Source organism: Gavia stellata, chromosome 9 (assembly GCF_030936135.1).
Source record: "Gavia stellata isolate bGavSte3 chromosome 9, bGavSte3.hap2, whole genome shotgun sequence".
Taxonomy (NCBI): Eukaryota; Metazoa; Chordata; class Aves; order Gaviiformes; family Gaviidae; genus Gavia; species Gavia stellata.
This window is the reverse complement of record NC_082602.1, coordinates 39923733-39943695: the sequence shown is the minus strand read 5'-3', so window position 1 is coordinate 39943695 and position 19963 is coordinate 39923733. Positions and strand designations below refer to the sequence as shown.

General features: G+C 59.4%; 1 protein-coding gene across 10 annotated transcripts in view; it reads left to right on the top strand.

The window, feature by feature from the left end:
- The first annotated feature begins 15666 nt into the window (after window positions 1-15666).
- The window catches only part of EBF3 (EBF transcription factor 3), a 119457-nt gene continuing 115160 nt past the window's right edge, over window positions 15667-19963 (top strand). For all 10 annotated transcript variants that reach the window (XM_059821453.1, XM_059821456.1, XM_059821448.1 and 7 more), the window contains exons 1-4: window positions 15667-15808; window positions 16020-16176; window positions 16566-16629; window positions 17334-17389. In XM_059821453.1, coding sequence (XP_059677436.1) covers window positions 15675-15808; window positions 16020-16176; window positions 16566-16629; window positions 17334-17389 — 411 coding nt within the window. In that variant the 5' untranslated portion in view covers window positions 15667-15674. The remainder of the gene's footprint in view (window positions 15809-16019; window positions 16177-16565; window positions 16630-17333; window positions 17390-19963) is intronic.

Sequence of the window (19963 nt, the reverse complement as noted above, 5' to 3'; positions counted from 1 at the left end):
ACAGACACAGTCACTTTTACCTGGGAAATCCCGGAGAGAAATATGGCAGTGCAATACTGGGTGGGACCGCTGGAGCCACCACGTCGTGTCACCCACAATCCCAGGCAACCACATAATTGATGCCTCGTTTGAAAGTTTCCCAAGACATCTCTGCAATGTGCTGCTGTAGACCATCGACCCGTCCCTGTGCCCTCGACAGCAAACTCCGGCCCGGTGGGAAGGAGCTGACCCAGAGCTGGGTTTTGCTGCGGGCGTTAGAGGCTGAGCGGAGCACCAGCACCGCAGCCCCCCCGGGCCGGGGACGCGCTCGCTGAAGTCCGGCTGGGCTGATGGCTCCTGTGACAGGGGACACGGGAGGTCAGGGGGCCTGGGTCCCAGCCTTGTGCCGGGGGCACTGAAGATGCTCGTGCGGAGTCGTCTTAAACCGGTAAATATTACCACTTATTGTAATTTCAACTTTCAGATTGAATCGTTGTTCCTTACAAGTTGGGACCTCATCTGCCCAAGTTCAGCCCGGCGCCGTCGGAGTTCGTGGCAAGGACAGTTAATGCGTGGGGAGGCTCCGTACGGTAGAGCTGTGGACGGAGCGGAGGTCAAACCCCCAAATTTGATCCACCCATCAGCTGGAGCAACTGTCGGTCGCAAACGCTTCGCTGCATCACAGCTTCAGCCGTGCTCAGCCATCGCCTGGGCTGCTCAGGCGCCTGGCAGCTCGTCTGGTTTCTGCTTGGACCCAAACGCCGCGACGAATTCACGGAGCAGCAAATCCCGCTGCCCGGGACAGTCAGGAGCACAAGGTCCAGGGCCTACCAGTGAAGGTTTGGTGCGTTTGTATAGAAAATAAGGAGAAAATTGCATCGGTAGGAGTAATTAATCACTGGAAAAAAGCTTACCAAGAGCTGTCGTTCATTCTCTGTTACCCACCTTTTTCTTTTAATCGATCGTGTATGTTGTGTCCATGTTGAAAGAGGACTTCAGTGAAGCCCTGCGGGCTGTTTTATTCCAGGGATCAGGTCTGATGGGCTCCACGATTCATAGAGGATCGCTGAAGCAGCCACGAGGCCGCTGGAAATCGCAGCTCCCAGGATTTAAGCATTAAAAGAAAGTGTGCTGTTATGTGTAACAAGTGATTATATGGCACTTAAACAGGAAATCAGATGCTTCTTATACTGCAGTATGTTAGGAAAAGAAACACGGTAATGGGCGAGGTGAGAGGTGGTTAATACTATAATGTTTCCCTGTACGCTACTGGTGGAACCATTCTGGAATATTGCATACAATTCGTAGCATATACATACACGAAAATGTCTCTGAAATATATAACGCTTGCTGAAATGTTGCATGAGGGAGTAAAAGATCACTGTCTGCTACTGTCTGAAAGATGATAAATACCAAGCAAGAAGGCAGCTTTTTTCAGATGATCAAACTTGACATAATTGTGAATAGCGGGATTAGCACAAGATTCAGTACTTTACTCAGATTTACAGATGCTGCAACCATCTGATTACAAGAGCCTCTCAGCTTTCAGCTGAAATAAATATGTAATCACTAGGCCGTCCTGAATATTCAGGTTAGTCTGGAAACACGAGCTTTAGAGGAGAAATACCACAGGACAGATGCATGTTGCAAGTCATATTTTTTGTCCCTTTATTTTGAGTATCTAGGCTTGTCAAAGAAAGTCCTGAGATGATAAAAACCAATTAACCTGAGAAACGTGTGCTGCGGAGCGGTGTCTCGGGGGGAGCCATCGAAGCCCCATTGCCTGGATCACCTGAACCAGGGCTGGACAAACCGCTGGGCTTCGGTCTGCCGAGGCAACCTGGCACGGGCAAAAGCTCTCGGAAGTGGTAAGATAAGATTTTTTCCCCTCCCATTTCTATTATTCTTCTGCTAATTGGAATTTATCAAGCTAAATAAAATTAAAGAACACCACGTAGCCACATGTGAGCTGTCGGTACCTTTCTCAGGAAGGGATGCTGATGGTGAGGGTGATGCTGCTGCTGCTGCTGCCCGGCCCCCGTCCCGGCGCTGGACCCGCCGCCGCGGCCGGGGTTGAGCCGGGGCGCTGGGAGCAGCAGAGCCCCAGGCTGGGAGAGAAACGCACCCTCTCCCAAACGTCTCCCCTCAAAAGGTGTGTTTAACTCAAGCAACGTGAGGGCAGTTGTAAAACCTGACAGGTTTACACGCACATTACAAAGACAGAACGGCACAGTTCGTCATCGACTCTAATCAATTTTTCCCTTTTTCGTGCGTTAAGAGTTCTAGATAAATTGCGTTGCGGTGTTTTAAATTGCTGAACAGCTTCAGGTGAACTTTACAGGTGTCAGCTGGCATCTATAAACTGTCCAAGAGTCCTATAAAAGACTGTGAAACAAGAGCAAAATTAGGAGATAAATCTATCACTTCAGAAAAAAAAGAAGCTAGGGAAGCATATTTTCAGCGTTACTTTTTAAGAGAGTGCTGGAATGGAGAGTTGCAGGTAGCAAAGACCTTCTGACTCTGCTAATATTCAAGGTGCACTCACGGATTAATGCAATTATCCCCCAAATTCTTGCGTTCTCAGGTCCGTGATGTCACGATGGGCAGCTTCCGTTCTGTGCTGATACACTGGAACAGGGCACAAGGGGTTATTTTGAAAAACATGTCTCTTACTTCGGGTCTAAATTTCGCAGCTATTACAGTAACGTAAAAGCAATAAATAATAGATAAGCTCTTACCTGTATCTTCCATAATTTCTATTAATAAAGGAGCGGTTAAACATTTGTGCCTTATAAAAACTGGCTATCTGATTATGAAGTAAATTCAATCAGCAAAACACAACTTTCACTGGTAACGCAACAGAAATAAGCAGACTGTGGATATAATTCCACCCAAACCAAAGCAGACAAACAAAATGACACTAAAATCTATTATTTAGACTGGATATTAGGAAAAATGTCTTTACGGAGAGAGTGGTGAAGCACTGGAAGAGGCTGCCCAGGGAGGTGGTGGAGTCACCATCACTGGAGGTGTTCAAGGAACGTGTGGACGTGGCACTGTGGGACATGGTTTAGTGGGCATGGTGGGGTTGGGTTGGTGGTTGGACTTGATGATCTGACAGGTCTTTTCCAACCTTAGCGATTCTGTGATTTAGTGGGTTCAAGACACATCTAGGCAGGTCTACGAGGTGTTGACACCTGGGACCAGTCATTTTACCCCAAAAGAAATGAAGGCCTGCGTCATTTTTTAACTCGTTTCCTGCTTTATTTGCCATTTGTGTTCAGCCAAAGTTCATTTTTCATAAAGCGGCTCAAAGAGGAACACCAGCCATTTTCATAATTAGTGCTGCAAAAATACATAAGGTGGGCGGAAACAAAGAGCCGCTCGAATAGTAAGATAGTCCCGGGTGCGCTTTCTGTGGTGGGTTTCCTGCTGCAAAACGCGGTCCCCGGTCTGCCGCGGATTTGAACCTCGCCCGTTCTTCCAGCGGGAGAAGCGATGGGGTCTCTGAGCCCCGGGCTGCCCGCGCCCCGGCAGGACCCATCACTGGGATGCAGGGCCCAGAGGGTGAGAAGGAGCGAGGGGAAGAAACGACTTTTTTGCCAGTCCCATCATTTCTAAATTGGCTTTTGGCGGGCACGGGTAGGATCTGAACTCGCTGGCTCAGGGGTCCCGAAAGCCATCTCCAGCTTCCCTCCTCGTACCAAGAGATCGGGAGCAATCCTCCCTCGCGGGCACACCCCAGCGTCCCGTCGGGTATCAAGCTACCGCTGGCTGCAAGGCAGTGTCTTGTATACACGATTACTCAGAAATATTCACAGTATTTTCCCCTTGTAACTTCTCCTTCGCAGACTTCACGTACGACTCTGAATGTGAGCCCAGTTACTCAACTAAGATAGCGGTTTGGAAAAAAACTGGTTTATGTTTATTATTCACGTCCTTTGCTAGGACAAGAACACAGTAAGTGCACGTAATTGAAGCAGATAACTCCAACTTAGCCTCCCTGCGAGTATATTGCCACGCACATCTTGATTAGATCATTTTCCTTTTAAAAAGGAAGCGTTTTTGTATCGTGGTGTCTAAGACAATTTCCAGCAGAGTCTGCTGGTGGAGTTCTCTGCTAGCAATATTTAAATTCAATCTTCTCCTTGCTGTTGTTTATTTTTTTGTAATGCTCACGTTTTCCTCCCTCGTTCCACCTGTCTCCATCAGCAGGTTGCAGCACTTTTGCACTAGCAAACAGGCCCGGAGGCAAACATTCCCTGTCGCTGCTGCTTTTTGTTGGAATTCCTGATACACGGCGAGAAGCGGCTGCATTTTCTGCACGCCTGACAGGCCTCTCCGGCCGTTGGTGAAGTTGCCGCGGGTTTGGCTGGCGCGGTCCCCGGTGAGTGCTGCTGCCACATCCTCGCTTGAGCTCGTGGCCACGCGGCAGTGACCTCCCACCCCACGACCCCGCTTCCAGGAGGTCTCTGAGCCGGGGGATTCGAGGCGGTGCACGAAGACAGTTGCTTAAGGACGGGGCCACCGCTTCAGTCAATGTCCTCTCACATCCCTGACACTTCCCACTAAAGTATTTAACCTCCAGCACTAGAGGAGATGACATTACTTTTTTTATGGTTTGGAGAGTATGACCTTTTCTATCACCGTGCTCTACTTACTTCCCGTTCTGCATGAAAAAAATGACTGGGAGAGATTTCAGCACGTAAGGAAAACGATTTTGTGATTGCTAAAAACAGCGAGCCTTTACACAAGGTTGTTAAAAATAACTCCTGAGCTGAAAATAATCCCCCTTTAAAGGAATGGCTTCGCTAATGCGCTGGGTCTGGTACGCAGGGCCGTTGGGTCGTACCCGAGATGCATTTTCATAAAGTCATTCAAAGGTGTGCCTTGCATTTGCATCCTTACGCTGGCGGCATATTGAGTCCTCGCACGGGGGTAAAGTGGAGCGGGACTTACTCTGAGGTGTCGGTGCATGCGGATCGGGACCGTGCGCTCGCCATCGCGGTCACTTGGCGCGGAACCCTATCGCTGACGTAGCACGAGGGAACTTTGGCGCCCGAGTTCAGCCTCCCGCGTACAAGACGGGTTTAGCGAGCTGCAAGTGTTTAATAGTGTGTTTTATATGTGTTGAGACGTGGTTGCAGCATGTCCACTTGAAAAAGAGCTGCAAATGTGTGCTGCCGGGAGGAATACCCCGATTTGGGAGCAGACAAGATGCCCCAGGCTGATGGAAGAGTGGAACTGCAAAGGTAACATGCTTATACCGTGGGGAAACGTCACTGCTCGCTTCTGTAGCATCCCCGCAGAGCTGGAGTCGGGAGTTTCACTGCCTCAGCGCTGAAAGGAGCCATTCGAACACACCGAAGGCTGGAGGTAAGATTAAAGGAGGAGGAATGAAAACTGCTGATAGAGAGTGCGCTGCACTAAAAACTGAGCTAAGAATAAAGAGATAAGGAGCACCAAGATGTTGTCACAGTTCTACTCTAATAACTTAAGTAGCTGCCGTTAGACAGCAGTCCCAGGGCACTGTAATTTAATCTAGGAGTGAAAGATGCCAAGGATACATACGGTGTCAAAATAAAAGGGACCACCGCTAGCCTGCGCGCAGCCCTCTGACGCCGGCGGGGCTGCATCACATCCAGGCGGCCCAAAGCGTTTAGAAAGAATACGATTCCAGCGTCTTAAATACCTGATGCTCTTCAGTCACCTACTAGTTTGTATGCATGCTGTTGATTTAAAAGGCTGGAGCATAATCAAGCTTTCCTTTCTGAAGAGCGCAACGAGCATGTGAAAAATATATGATCTTTTTAAATTTTAAAAAGTGGATTGGTAACGCTCCTCGCAACAGAAGGAGAGTGGCACAATTAATTTTCAAGCCTTATGCACCGCACAGCTCTTCCGTGGGCCGTAGCAAACGGCGGTGCTTTGTACGGGGGTTTGAAGGTGAAGGTTTGAGGGAGAGCACGTGCCAGCCCCGCGTCGTCTGCGCGGACAGACTGCCTGCCTTGGGAACGGCGTGGGGCTGTCGAGGAAGCTGCTTTATAAATATTTTGTGAACGCCTATCTCTCTTAATCAGACCAGCCCAGCCTCTGTGCGAAAAGTAGTTACTGTGCAAGGAGGGCACATTCACCGCTGTTTTTCAACAGAATGTTTCTTGGGTTGCGGCAGGCCGTTGGGTTGGGCAGAGCTAGCAGGGCTCAGGCCTGCAACGACCAGCTCTCCCTGTGTCTCTGCCTCCCGATTTCATCCACGCTGACTTCGCAAAGCCCGCAGAGACCTCTTTTTCTTTCCAGTCAGGAACGCTTTTTAAAATGTGTGTGTTTTTCACCGTTTGCCAGGTGTATAAACTTCCCTTGAGTGAACACCCAGAATTTCACCCACCCATGCAATCCGTAGGTTGTAAAACGATTAACGTCCAGATCCTCCAGTCAGCCCCCGGGACTTCCTAAGGCCACCGCCCGGTGACTCCTGCTGGGTCACCCGCAATCAGGTCCACCCGCCACGCCCCAGGCCAGGCGTGAAGAGCCGTCCACGAAAGGCTAAGCCAAAGCACCTCCACTGACTGTACCTGTCGCGGGGCCGCGTCAGGACGCAGGAGAGCAGGACCGGAGTTGCGTTGTCTCGTCTAGGTCTAAACCCAACTTTGAGCACCCCCAGCACGTCCGGACAGCCGTTTCCCAAGCGCGTAGGCTGGTGCAAGCTCGTCCGCGGGAGAACGCGGCAGAAACAACCCCGTGAGGTCCCCCTGCCCAGGAGAAGCGGAAAGCTCTGTGATGGACACCGCTGCGAGGGGTAGTGTCGGCCACGGCCACCCTCCCCGCACCCACCCCAGACACAGGTCTAACGTCCTCCAAACCCACGCGGCCGGGCTCCTGCCTGGCGCCTGCAGCCTCTCGCCTCTCCCGACTGCTAAAAGCGATCTCTCTGTAGGAATTAAAACCAAACCAGAGAGCAGCTGCCGCCAGAACAAACCTGAAGGTGAATGTTAACTTGAATTTATACCCAAGGTCAACACTGACAGGCTTGGTTTTTATAAATGTAGCTCCGCTCCTAAACTGTGGCTTCACCTCGCTGCAGGAATCTGCCTGACTTGGAAACTGCTACTTTTTTTCCCAAGTATCTTCCCCTCCCGTAACTGCACATCGCTTGGAAAGAGGCTGGATCACTAGAAAGTATCCGCGGTAGCAGGGAGCTCGCTAAATATCACAGCAGTTATCCCCTCCTCGAAGATTAACCAATACTGCAAGAGTTCCTGCACGAAGCTGGGAGAGGGAGGAGAAGAGCAGAAATAAACAAAATAGAATCGTTCCGGCCGGTAGCACCGATTGTGCGCTGCACTGCCAGGGCAGCCACGCGCGGCTGGAAATCGCGGATTAACGGAGCCCAGAAGTTCTCCAAACCTAGTACCGGCCGGCACCGCACCCGGCGCGGCAGAGGAGCGCCAGCCCTACGCATCGATCCGAGCTGGAGCGGGTCCGTTCAGGGAGTTCGGCAGTTGTAAAAGATGTGACCAGCCTCCCCCCGCAGCTCCTCTCCGGCCTGTGCCCCCACGTCGGGAGCGGTAAGTCCACGCGCCGAGGGCCCCGCAGGACACGCTCCCGCCTTTCTGCAGCGCGCTGCCCCGCCAGCGGAGCCCCCCGCCCCCGGGCCGGGCCTTCTCCCCACCGCCCGCGCTCCGCGGGGCCGCCGCGGTCGGGCGGCCGCTCCGCGGGACGAGGCGCAGGGCAGCGCCGGGGCGTGGGACGGGAGGCGGGGGGGGCGGTCCGCGGCAGCGCGGGGGGGACACACGCACACGGGGCGGCCCGGGACGGGACGGGGCGAGGTCCGGGCGCGCCCGCCCCCCCGGGGCCGCGCCGCCGATTCCGCCCCCGCGGGCGCCCCGCGCCTCCCGCCCGCCTCCCGCCCGCGCAGCGCGGGGGGGGCGCTTGCGCACTGCTGCGCTCCGCGCACCGGCGTGCCCCACAGAGCCTCGGCGAGGCTGCGGTGGGTAAGTAGTGTATTAAAGCGCGCAGAGCACACGCACACTCCTCCGCCGTTCCCCTCCTCAATAAACGCTGCCCTCCGCGCGGGCTGGGGCTTTCCCCAGGAAAACCGCTCCCCGGCCTAATTAGCCGCCAAAGGTAAGCGCCCGCGTCCGCGGGTCCCGCTCCTGCGGCGTCCCTGGCTGCGCGCCTCTGCGCGGGGGGGGGGGAAGGGGCGCGGGCGGGCGGCGGGGAGCGGGGGCGGCGCGGGTGGCGGAGCGCCCGCTTACCTGGGACGGGCCGTGCGCGGGGGCCGCCGCACCGCGCGTCTGCGCGCCCCTCCGCGCGGTCCTGCGCACCCGCATGTGTCCTGCCTCGCAGTTACTTGCCGGCGGCGGCGGCGGGCGCGGCTCCCGTCTGCGCCGGCGGCCGCGTGCGCGCAGGTAGCGCGGCGGGGGTGCTGCGCGCCGGCGGGCCCGGGCGGAGCGCGGCCGGCGCTGCGCCGCGCTGCGCGGGGCCTGGGCGGCGCGGGCGCGTCTCCGGGGCTTTCTCCCCTCCCGAGCAGAGAAGCGGCGCGGCGGGCGCTGCCGGAGCCGCTGCCGAGGTGCCCGGGCTCGGGGGCAGGAAGCAATTAAAACTCCTCCTTTCGGATTAACAACCCAAAATTGATCGATCTGTCAGGAATACTGTTGATTTATGGAAGGTGCTTATTTCCTCGGTATGGGGAATTTTATGTTCTCTAGGTGAAACTGAGTTCACCCAGCTCCGGAGTAGATTGATGTTTTAATAAAAATAAATAAAGGGAAAAAGCTAGCCCGGTCTTCGGGGACATCAACTCTCAAATCGCGGAGTTAGACTAACAAATCAAATCGCGCTATCTCTCCCCTGCCCATCTTCTAACCTAGCGCCGAGAACTCGCGGGCAGCGCCGCAGCCCTTACCCCCCGCCGGGTTTTAAGGCGGCCTCACGAAGTTCCAGCGAGAAATAACGGGAGCTTCGCGGCCAGAATGGCAGGGGGGAGCGGGCGCGCCCTGCCCGCCGGCGGCGGGGGCCGGCGGGCGCGGTGCGCGGCCGCCCGCGCAGTGTCCTGTAGATGGCACACCGTCCCCACGCTAGAGCCGCGGAGGCCTCGGCTGCGGCGAGGGGGGGGAAGCCGGCGAGAGAAACGTCGGTCTCAGCACTTGTTGTGTGCCCGAAGCGGGGCGCGTTTCCCCGCCGAGCCCGCGGAAATCCCTGCCAATTCCACGCCCGAGGGGCGCGGGCAGCCTAGAGCCGCCCGCCCGCGGGACTTCCGCGCCCCCCGGCGCCCGCGGGAAGCGGGAGCGCGGCTTGCGGGGGAAGGTGTCGGGGAAGCGCGGAGCGGGGCGGGAGGCGGGAGAGGGCGGCGGCGGGGCCCGCACCCACTCCGCGCCCCGCGGGGGCCCCGGCCGGGCTGGGCGGCAGCCGGGCGCCCCGACGCGTGTCTCTGTGCAATGTAAATTGCAGCGGGACAAATTGCTTATTAATAGTCTGGAGGAGAAGGCGGTTTCTTTCTTTCTTCTCTTCTTCCCCCGTTCTCATTCCTGCATGGCCCCCAGCGACGCCCAGGGCAGCCCCAGCGCCCGGCGCCTTCCTCCTCATTTCAATATCCCGAAGAAAATGCAAATCGCCACGCTGCGGCCTTTTTAAAAAGTTAAATTAGCAACAGCTTTAAGTGACTCCATTAGGATGGAAAACATACAAATGCTTAATGTGGGAATAGCTTCTCTTTCCGAGCGGAGCCCGCTCGCGGGCTGCGGGGGAGCCGCGGCGGGGGGCTCCCCCGGTAGAGCCCCCCCGGGCCGGCCGGCTGGCCGGGGGCTGCCCGCCGCGGGGCTCCGCCGACCGCTCCGAGGCTTCGCTCGGTGAAAAGCCCGCTGCGGCTCGCAGGGAAACGGGCAGGCGGCGGCAGGCTGCGGGGCGAGGGGACGGGGGCCTTCCCCCGCCGTGCCCCCCCGCTCCCCGCCGCCCGGGGCCTCCGCCTCCCGCCCGGCTGGACGGGCGCTGCCCGGTACCGGAGCGCGCCCGGCGCCCGCCCGCAGCACCGCTGCCCGCGCCGCGGCGGAGCGGAGCGGAGCGGGAGATGGGCGTCCCGGGGCCGGGCTGGGGCAGCTCTCGCTGCCCGCCGCGGGGAGAAGAGCGCGTGTTAAAGCGGAAAGTTTTGCTCCGCGAGCGCGGCGGCCGGCTCCCCGTTCCGCGGGCGAGCGCCCGTTTGGCGCAGCCCCGGCCCCGCAGCGGGAGCGTTTGCCCGCGTGTTGGCGTAGGATGTTGGCGGGTCCCTCCAGGGCAGAGCGTCGGGGAGAGCGAGCCCTGCCCATGAAAGAGTTAAGGTTTATATTATTCAGTAGAGGTCTTGTTAGGATGTAATCTGCATTTTCTAACTACTGCGTAATAAAAAGTGAGAAGTTTTGAGACACCTTTCTTGATTATACCTTTGGCGATACTTTAGGTTTTACATTTAATTTGCATTTTGTTCTTAGCGAATATTGAAGTCTTGAGTGGAGGATTGAATTTTATTAGGACATCTGGACTGACAATATCAAATCAGACACCAACCTCCCAAAGCATGCTAAAATTTCAGAGTTAATTAGAACGAAGTGTGTTTAATTAAAGCCAATTATAATATCTGAAATTATCTGATCGATCCTTGTTTGTTCAGTTGGAGTCAGTTTATATTGTTCTCGCCGCACGACGGGACCTGTCCGGCCGCCAACTCCCCGCGGCCCCGGCTGCGCGCCCGCGCCCGGCCCGCGCCCCACCGCGGGGGCGGCTTCGCCCTCCGCCGGCCGGCTGCGCGGCTCCGTGCCGGCGGGGAGCCGCGTCCCCCCGGCCCCCCCCCCGGTCCCCCGGCCCCGGGGAGCAGGGAGGCGGCGGTGGGCGGCGGCCCCGCAGCACCCCCCGGGCCGTCGCCCCGCAGCCCCGCCGGGGAGGGCAGCGCCCGGGCCGCGCCGTCGGGCAGCCGGGAGCCGGGCCGCAGCCGCGGGGAGCTTTCCCTTCCGAGGAAAGGCTCTCGTTGGGCGGCCGGCTGCCAGGGCTGCCGTTCGGGCACGGGGAAAGTTTAAGCCTTTTTTCTCCTTTTTATTTTATTTTATTTTAATTTATTTTTCTTTATTTTATTTTATTCTAAGAACTAATTCTTGCTTTAACAATATCGGGGCGCCGGCCGGCGGCAGCGCGCCGGGAGGAGCGCAGGGCCAAGCGCCAGTTTGCGTAAAACACCCCCGCACCGACAAGGAGTTGCTTTCCTCCGAGGCGGCTGCACCCTCCCACCGCGCAGCCTGGCCGCGGGGCGCGCAGGGGCGCGCAAAGGCGCGGCAGACGCGCGCGGGGCCCGCCGAGAGGCCCCGGGGCGGCCCGGCCCCGACGCCGCTGCCCGAGGGCAGGGGGTAGAGGGAGAGTCCCCCCGCGCGCCCTGCGCCGGCCCCCGCGGAGCCGGCCGCCTGCCCCGCGGTGGCCTGCGCGGAGCGGGTCAGCCCGCCTCCCCGCTGGCGGCCGCTCCCCGCGCATCCCCGCGTCCGGCCGCGCCCCGCAGGGCAGGCGGCAGATGCGGGCGGCCGCTCCGCACCGCTGTCCCCGCTCGGTTGCCACCGGCGCCCGCCCGGGCCCGGGGTGCTCGGGAATTCGGAGGCGCGTATCGAGAGCCGCCCCAAATCGCACCCGCGGGCGGCGGGTGAGGCCGGCGAGCGGAGCCGGCGCAGCCCGGCGGTCCGCAGCCGCTGCGCGGGGCGGCCCTCCCGCAAAATTTGCCCTTTGCGGGGCGCGGGGGGCCTTTGCTGGCGGAGGAGAGGGTCGGCGTGCCCCAGAACGCCGGCGGCAGCGCCCGGCCCTGGCCGCGGGCTCGGCTCCGCTCCCGTCCCGGGCCCCGGCTCGGCCGCCGCACCGCCGCCGTGGGCGCAGGCTGCGCGGCGCCCCGCGCAAGGGCCGGGCCCCCCGCGGCGCTGCGCCCCCGCGCCGGCTGCCCCCCTCCGCCGTGAATTTTCGGCCCGAAGCACCCGCCGGCCGCCGGCCCCCGCCCCGGCAGCGCGGCCGCGGTACCCGGGCGTCCGCCGGCCGGCTGAAAATACCCGAAAATAGGGATTTGTGGCTCCTCTGCAGGGCGGGGAGGGAGGCTTGGCCGAGATTTGTTTCGGTTAAGCCGGGCAGAAACTACGCCTGCTGTGACCCAGCGCGTTAGCAATGAAGGCGCCTTCCAACAATAAAATTGAAATAGGCGCCCGCGTGAGCTTGCGCGGGCCCGGCCGTGCCCCCAGCGCAGCGCGGAGCAGGCGGAGGGCAGGGCCGCGGCCGCCGCGCCCCTCTCCCGGCGCAACTTTCCGCCGGGAAAGTTTCTGCGGTGGGAGCCGCTGCGGGGGGCGCGGAGCAGGGTCCGCGGCGGAATTCGGGGTGAAGTAAACGCGGGCTGAAACTTCTGTGATTTAAAACGTGAAATTTGGGGGCGGGGGGGGAACCAAAAAGAAAACAAAAACCACACAGCAAAGCAAACCACCCGAAAGTGAAATGATTAAGGTAATAGTCCCGAGGGGATTGTCCCCAGGACAAAAAAAAAAAAAAAATGCTAAAGTCGGGGAGGTTCCTATAGCGGCGGTGGAAATGAGGCTATCAATTTTAATCTGCGCGGCCCGCGCACGGCGTGCGATTATGTGTCATTACGCGGTGCGGGGCGAGAGGCGAGGGGGAAGGCGGAGGACGGGCTGCGAGGCGTGATTTATCGCGGCCGCCGCGCTCTCCCCGCCCGGGCCGCGGCGGGCGGTGCCGGCGGGGCGCCCCGGGGGCGCGGGGGCCGCGGGGGCCCGCGGAGCGGGGCTGGGCCGGGGGGCCAGCTGGGCTGCGGCCATCCGAGCGGCTCCGCCGTGACATCTGGGAGCCCACTGGCGTGTGGCACGCGCATCGCTTGATGTCGCTATTTAAATGCAAATTTGCGGGGGGATCACTGGAGCCTCACCCCGTAAATTCACACAAAAGGGCGACTTGGCGCGCCGCGCCGGAGGAGGAGGAGGAGGAGGCGGCGGAGGAGGCGGAGGGCCGCGGAGCCGGCAGCGCTCGGGCCGCCCCCGGCCGCCGCGCACACCCCCTGCCCGCCCGGCGCCGGCCCGCGGCCGGGGCCCCGCTCCCCGCCGGCTCCCCCGCGCAAGGTGCGGCGGCGGCGGCCGCCCTCCCCGGCGCTGCCGGCCTCCCCGGGAGCGGGCCCGGCTCGGGGCGCGGGGACGGCCCCCCCCCTCCGCCCAGGGCCCGGCAGGACTTGCCGGGGTAGCGGGGGGCGGCCGCCCCGCGGGACGCCGGCCTGGGAGCGGCGCGGAGCGGCGCGGAGCGGGCAGGGAGCATCCCGGGCGGGCTGGCGGCTGCCGGCGGCTCGCAGCCGGCCGCGGAGTGACAAAAAAAAAAAAGATAAAGTTGGTGAATGATAAAGACCGTATTTTCCACGCTTTGGGTGCAGGACCAGATGATCTAGAAAATGAGCTGAAATAGATTCAGCCTCAGAGCCTGTTGTGAAGAGCAGCTGATTCCCCCATTTCTGGCCAGATGGCTTCTGAACACAGATTTGCATTCATTTTCGCTTAATATCGTCCAAAATAGCGGGGCAGCTGCATTTGTTGTCAAAAAGGTTTAAAACTCCCTTTCTTTCTGGGGCGGGATCGCTACCTTATGTGACGGGCTTAGGGAACTTTTTCTCGCCCCCCCTCCTTAGTCAACAGTATCAGATTTAAAAGGATTTGGTTTAAAACCTTCTAATTTGGTAATCAGATTTAACCCGCCCTGGCGCGTGTACTCGGAATCGAAGACACTGTAAATGACGGTGAGCGCGGACAAGCGCGGCTCCGGCCGCGGTCCCCGCGCCTCAGGCAGCGCGTCCCGCTGCCAGCCTGGGCGGCATTTCCACCCTCTTCTTCGGAGGGCGGATTTTGCGCGCGGGGGGGAGGGGGGGTGGAGCGGCAGCCCCCAGCCCCGCGCTCGTCGGGAACTTGGGTGCGCTCGTCGCCCCGCCGCAGGGGTGCGGGGGTTTGTCACCCCTCCGCGCCCGCGGAGCTGCGGGCTGCTGCTCAAGACGGGAGTCGTCTTTTCATTTATCCCGAATACTTTCCATACACTTTGATTTAAGGTTATTAACATTCTATAGACAGTGGCATCTTTAATATGTGGCGATCGCTTCTAAAGACTAATCTCATTACCCTCAAATAGTCATAAAATATGATTTTATTATACTTACGTATTTAATTAGACGGCCAGCAATGTAATGGATTTTGAGATCGGGTAGAGCAACAGCTTTGATAATTCACTTATCTTTGGCAATAGTCATTAACCCCCAACACCAGCAAAATAGATTGCTTTCTAACGCGCCTTTTTTTTTCCCCCCCGCACCCCTCGGCCAAAGGATCGGGGGGTCGCCCGGTAACCCCAACCGGACCTGGCTTTTCCCCGCAGAATTAAAATATTAACGCACGGAGCTGGGCGAAAAAACCAGATATAAGAATAATTAAAAAAATAAAGGCAGTCCTAACCCAAACTGGGCGGAAAAAGCCCATCGCCGAGGCGGAGAGATGTATATATACACGGACGAGGCGCACGTATAGCTGTGGATGTATACGTGCGTGCGCCTGAGGACTTCCACTATAGCTATCTACGCCTATAGATAGCTATTTACACGCCGCCGCGATCGCGCAGGGGTGCTGCGCGCCTCCCCACTCCCCCCCCCCCCGACCCCCCAAACCTCCCCACGACCCTCCACGAGGGTCGCAGCTCCCTGTCCTGCGGCCCACGGCGGGGGGGGGACACCAGTGACCCGGGGCTTGGGGTGGTTCCTCGAAGCCGCTTGGAAGATATTTGGGATCTCGCCGCCGCGCTCCTGCCCGGCCCCCCCCCCCCCCCCGCCCCGAAGGGGCGGGGGGGGGGGGGGCCCGGGCAGGAGCGCGGCGGCCAGCGACTGAACCCCACGCTCCATATATGGCGCTGTCCCCGCCCACCGCCTACGTCACCACTGACGACACCTCTCCCGCCGTGGCGGGGGCCCGGCTCCCGGGGAAGGGCGCGCTCCTCGGGGAGGGAGGGCCGGGCTCTGCGCGCCTCCGTCCATTCCGTGAGACGCCACGGGCCCGCGCCCCGTTCTCCCGTGTGCCCGGGAACACCTCCGCGGTAATCAGGATTTTTTTTTTTTTTCCTTTTTTTTTTTTTTTTTTTTTTTTCCCCCCCGTTTATTTGTCTTTTGGAGCAGGAGAGCCTTGCCAGAAAGTGGTCGATTCAGCAGTGTCCTGAAGCTTTTTTTTTTTTTTCCGAGGCGGTTTTACTAGGATGACACCACGTTGAGCGCGTCTGCAAACAACAACAAAAAAAATATTTATTCTTTCCCCCCCCCAAAAAAAACCCAAGCCACCTCGCAGTGTCGCCGGCTGCAGTTACACTTTTTCTTTCTTTCCCCCCCCCTTTTTTTTTTTTTTTTTAACCACCAAACTGGAACGCCATCCAACTCGCCGCACAGAAGTACTCAGTAAATTGTTTATGTCGTGCCAATACAGGACAGATTGAAGAAGGAAGCAAGACTTGAACTGGGCTTTTCTCCTACTGATCACAGGGAGTAAAGTCATCTCTTATATTCCAGTCGCCAAGGAGAGAGAGAGAGAGAGAGAAAATCAAGCAACAACCAACCCACCCCGTATCTGACATTTCCCTCAGTTTTAACCCCTTTTGGTTAGGAGCTGGTTTTGCCCAAATTTGTTTTAATGTTTGGGATTCAGGAAAATATACCAAGAGGCGGGACGACCATGAAAGAAGAGCCGCTGGGCAGCGGGATGAATCCCGTCCGCTCCTGGATGCACACGGCCGGGGTGGTGGATGCTAACACGGCCGCCCAAAGGTACGTCTGCCAAATCCTCTCCCGGCGGTTTTCTCCTCCCGCATTTCTCATCCCGGCCGTAAATCCCCCCCCCCCCCCCCGCCCGCCCCGTATCAGTTACAGCCTCCCCGCTCCGCGCCGCTCCGCGCTCCCCGCATCCCCCCGCGGCCGCGGTGCCTGCGCGCCCCTTCCCGCCGCTCTCACCCACGCCTTGTCTTGTTTTCTCCCGCAGCGGCGTGGGGCTGGCTCGGGCACATTTCGAGAAACAGCCGCCTTCCAATCTCAGAAAATCCAATTTTTTCCACTTCGTCTTAGCTCTGTACGACAGGCAGGGGCAGCCAGTGGAGATTGAGAGAACAGCTTTTGTGGACTTTGTGGAGAAAGAGAAAGTAAGTCTGCCCGTTATCTTATTTTTTATTATTCTTTTGCAACCCGTCTGAGCGTGATTTAACGGAGGAGAGAGGATTTCCAGCCACGGCAGCCCTAACGGGACTCCAGAGGCGCCCAGACCACGTGCGGGTTCCCCCCTTTCCGCGGCCGCCCCGGGTAGACCCCGGGTTTAGCACCTTATCGCCGCGTCCCCGGCTTATTTTAAGGCAGGGAAAACGGCTAAACGTGACATATTTGCACCCAGATAATGACATCATCAGCGCTCCACAGAGTGGGCTGAATTTCCGCACGCTGGTAATTCCGAGCCGCTGCAGGGACGAGAAAAATGTACGGCAGGAGGAGGGAGAAATTTTTCATGCTAAATATAATTATTTATCGTTGCTTGCAGGAGCCAAACAATGAAAAAACTAACAATGGAATTCATTATAAACTTCAGTTATTGTATAGCAATGGTAAGTTGTCGTTCCCTCGGTCTTGAGCGTCCGTGCGCCGCAGAAAAGTCTTACTTTCTTTTTCGAGGCCTTTCGGAAAAGGGTGTCAGGGTTTTGAGGTTAAAATCGCCCGCATGTGAGCACGGCTCTTGCCTTGGCATATAAGGAAAACAAAACATAAAGGATCGATAAGTCGATGGTACTTCACATGATTAACCGGGTGGGCTTGAGGTGGAAGGGAAAAAAGGGGATCGATGGCCGCTCCGGCGGAGCAGCGCTTTTGCGGGACTTGCCCCGCTCTCGCCCATTCCCGGTAATCACCGGGGCGGGCTGGGCGCCGGGAGCGGGCAGAGCCCGGCCCGGCCCGGACCCCCGACGGCGAGGAGGGCCCGCGGGGGGCCCCGGCCCCGGCGCCCCGACGGCCGCCGCTCTCGCCTCTTCCCCTCCGGCCGCGGGTCCGGCGGCCCGCCTGGCCGGGGGGGCTCCCCGGGGCACGGCCCCCCAGGGCCGGGGCCGGGAGCGGCCGGGAGCCCCGTCCCTGGGTCGCCTCGGCCTTTTCGGGGTTGTTCTTTTTTTTGTTTTGTTTTTAATTTTATTTTGAAGCCTGGCGCGAGCGCCGAGCCCGCTCCGCTGCAGCTCCCGGCCCGAGCTCACGCTGCCGTTGTGTCCTGCGGGCGGTTCGCTGTCGAGACGCTGACGGGGCTCTCTCTGCTTTCCCTCCCCAGGCGTCAGGACGGAGCAGGACCTCTACGTTCGCCTCATAGACTCAATGACCAAACAGGTGAGCGAGTTTACGCTTTTCTTAGCGCGCAAGTTACCAAGTTTGTGCTTTGCCCCGGCCTGGGGAGGGGGGGGCGGTACGCGAGCACCCCCCGTTCACCGGAGCGAGCAGCTCGGGTGCCCGTGGCGGGGCGGGGGGGGTGCTTTAGGAAGCGAAAAAAGCGCGTTGGTGCGGTTCGAGGGCGCGTTGGCATCGCCGAGTGGTGCGGGTGGCGTTCGGTCCGACGTCACGCGAACAGCTGCTTGATGTAATTAAGGCAGCCGGGGCGAGAGGGAAGGAAAAGGCCCCTCCAGCTGCCCCGACGCGGCTTGAAACGCGCTTTGCCCCTTCGGAAGTGCGGCGGGCGGTGCTTCCCCCGGTGGGACGGGGCAGCCCTCCTCCCCCGGCGCCGGGCGAGCGGCCGGGATTAGCCCTTCTCTTCCGCGCTGCGGTCAGCTGGAGAGGCGAGGCGTTTCTTCGGATTTAAAAGTGAAATGTGCCAGGGTGAAAAGTCATCTTGTTCTCCGCTCGTCCACCGTCACCTCGCAGCCCCCCATCTCCATAATTCAAAGCCGGCGCTCCGGGGGTCACCCAGGCCCGTCCCTTTCCCCGGGCTCAGCTGCCGCGGCTTCCCCAAACCTCTGTCACGCCTTGTAAATAACATAATTACAGGCAGCTCCTTATTCAATTATTTAACCTGTCTCGCTCAACTTTTCCGATGGTAACTGCGTGTTATCAGCGCTGCACCACAGCAATTAAAGACAGAAAGCTGCTTGCTAGCGTTGGATTTAATCGATTTTTTTTTTTTCTTCCCGGAGAGACATTGCACGATTTTTTAAATTTTTTTTTATTTTTTTTTTTGGGGGGTGGGTGGGGAAGAAGGTGAGAATGGGGAAGAATTTACAGTGTTCTGGAAACCGGACACCAGAGATGGAAATTAAAACCATCCCAGCGGCCCGCCGGGGCTTTGCCCTCCCGGCCGAGCCAAGCCTGCCCGCACGCCTTCTTTTGGCGAACTTGGCCGCCCCCGAGCACGGGGCGGGTGAGCCCTTCCCCCGGGCCGGGCCGGGCCCCGGCAGCGGCCGCGGCCCCCCGCGCAGCGGGCGCGTACGGCCGCGCTCCCCGCCCGCCCCGCAGAAACTTTCTCCTTCTCTTGACTAAACCCGGGGCGGATTCTACGCGCCTCCAGGGGGAAAACAGCGCGGTTTCCTCTCGGAGGAGAGCAGAGCTGGCAGGCGAGGCACAATTCCCCTGACAAAGACGAAGGCGTTGTGCACCCTCCGATAATTATTTCAATCGGTTACAGCGGAGCCCGTTTAAACTCCGGAGCGCTCTCCGGCTGGCGGTGGGGTCATTCCCTTCGCACGGGGCAGCGAAACGTTTTCGGGAATGGCTGTAGTAGTCTCATCGAGAGGCGTGCTTAGGCAGCTGGAAGTTTCGTTACCGGTGGATAAAGGAGCCGAGAGGGTACGTTTTAAGCACGCTTTTATCGTGCGTTCAGGCTCCGCACCTTTGCGGCAGAAAGAGTGCTGAAAAGAAAGGCTTTTAATCTCCCCTCGCTGACGGGAGGGAAAAAAAAAATAGCCCAGTAACTGATCAAAGAGTCAATGGCGCTGAACCGACAGTTTATGGATTTCTGTTTGTGCTACAAAATAAAAAATAAATCACTGATAAATACGTGGTTTCATCAGAGGAAAAGTAACAATCACCAGAAGTTCTACGCCTCGCTGCGACAACCACCGTTCGCAGCCCCCGCCCGCCTGCGGTGGCTGCGCTGTCAGCTCTTCCCCCCTCCGTTTGCAAAACAATACCTGGCGGAGGGGCCGCGGCCGGACCCCCCCCGGCCCCGCCGCTGCCCGCGCTCCGCCGCCGGCCCCCGCCGCCTCCCGGGGCCGGCCGAGCGGCAGCGCCCGCGGGGAGCCGTGCTGGGGGAGGGCCCCCGGTAACTGACCCCGGGGGCGGCAGGGCCCCCCGCGGTGGCGGGGGGCTCCGGGGCCGGCGCGGCGCTCCCCCAGCCCGGCGGGCGCCGGGAGCCGAGGGGCGAGCGCGCACCTCTGGCTCCGCACCATCTGTTAGAGCCCGTGCTCAAAACCCACTCAGCCGTGCGCCCAGACACTGCCTTTTTACCGGAGAAAAATCATTGTTAGCACTTTCAAAATAAACACCAGATTGCCCATTAGCGCTTTCTTCCCAAATATCAGCCGGTAATAACCCTATTGCTGTGCACGCTCCTGGGACTCCTCGGGGCGTCCAGGCGCTTCGGGCTTTTCCAGAAAACGCTCCGGGAACTGCTCCGAAAGGCACCGGCACCCGCTGCCGGGGGGCGAGCGGGGCGCGCGGGGCCGGAGCCCCGGCAGCGCGGCTCCTCCCGGGACCGGCGGCACCGGCCGCGCTGCCGCCGCCCCTTGTCCTTAAAGCCCGGCAATAATGTTACCGCTTTTGGGAGGGGAAACCCGCCCCAGCCGCCCGGAGCCCGGCGGCCCGGCTGGCGCTGGCTGCGGAGCAGCGCCGGGAAGAGGCTGCGGCCCCCGCCCCGGCCGCCCGCGGGCTCCGGGCCGGGGGAGCGGCTCCCGGCCGGGCTGCCGGGGGTCCGGC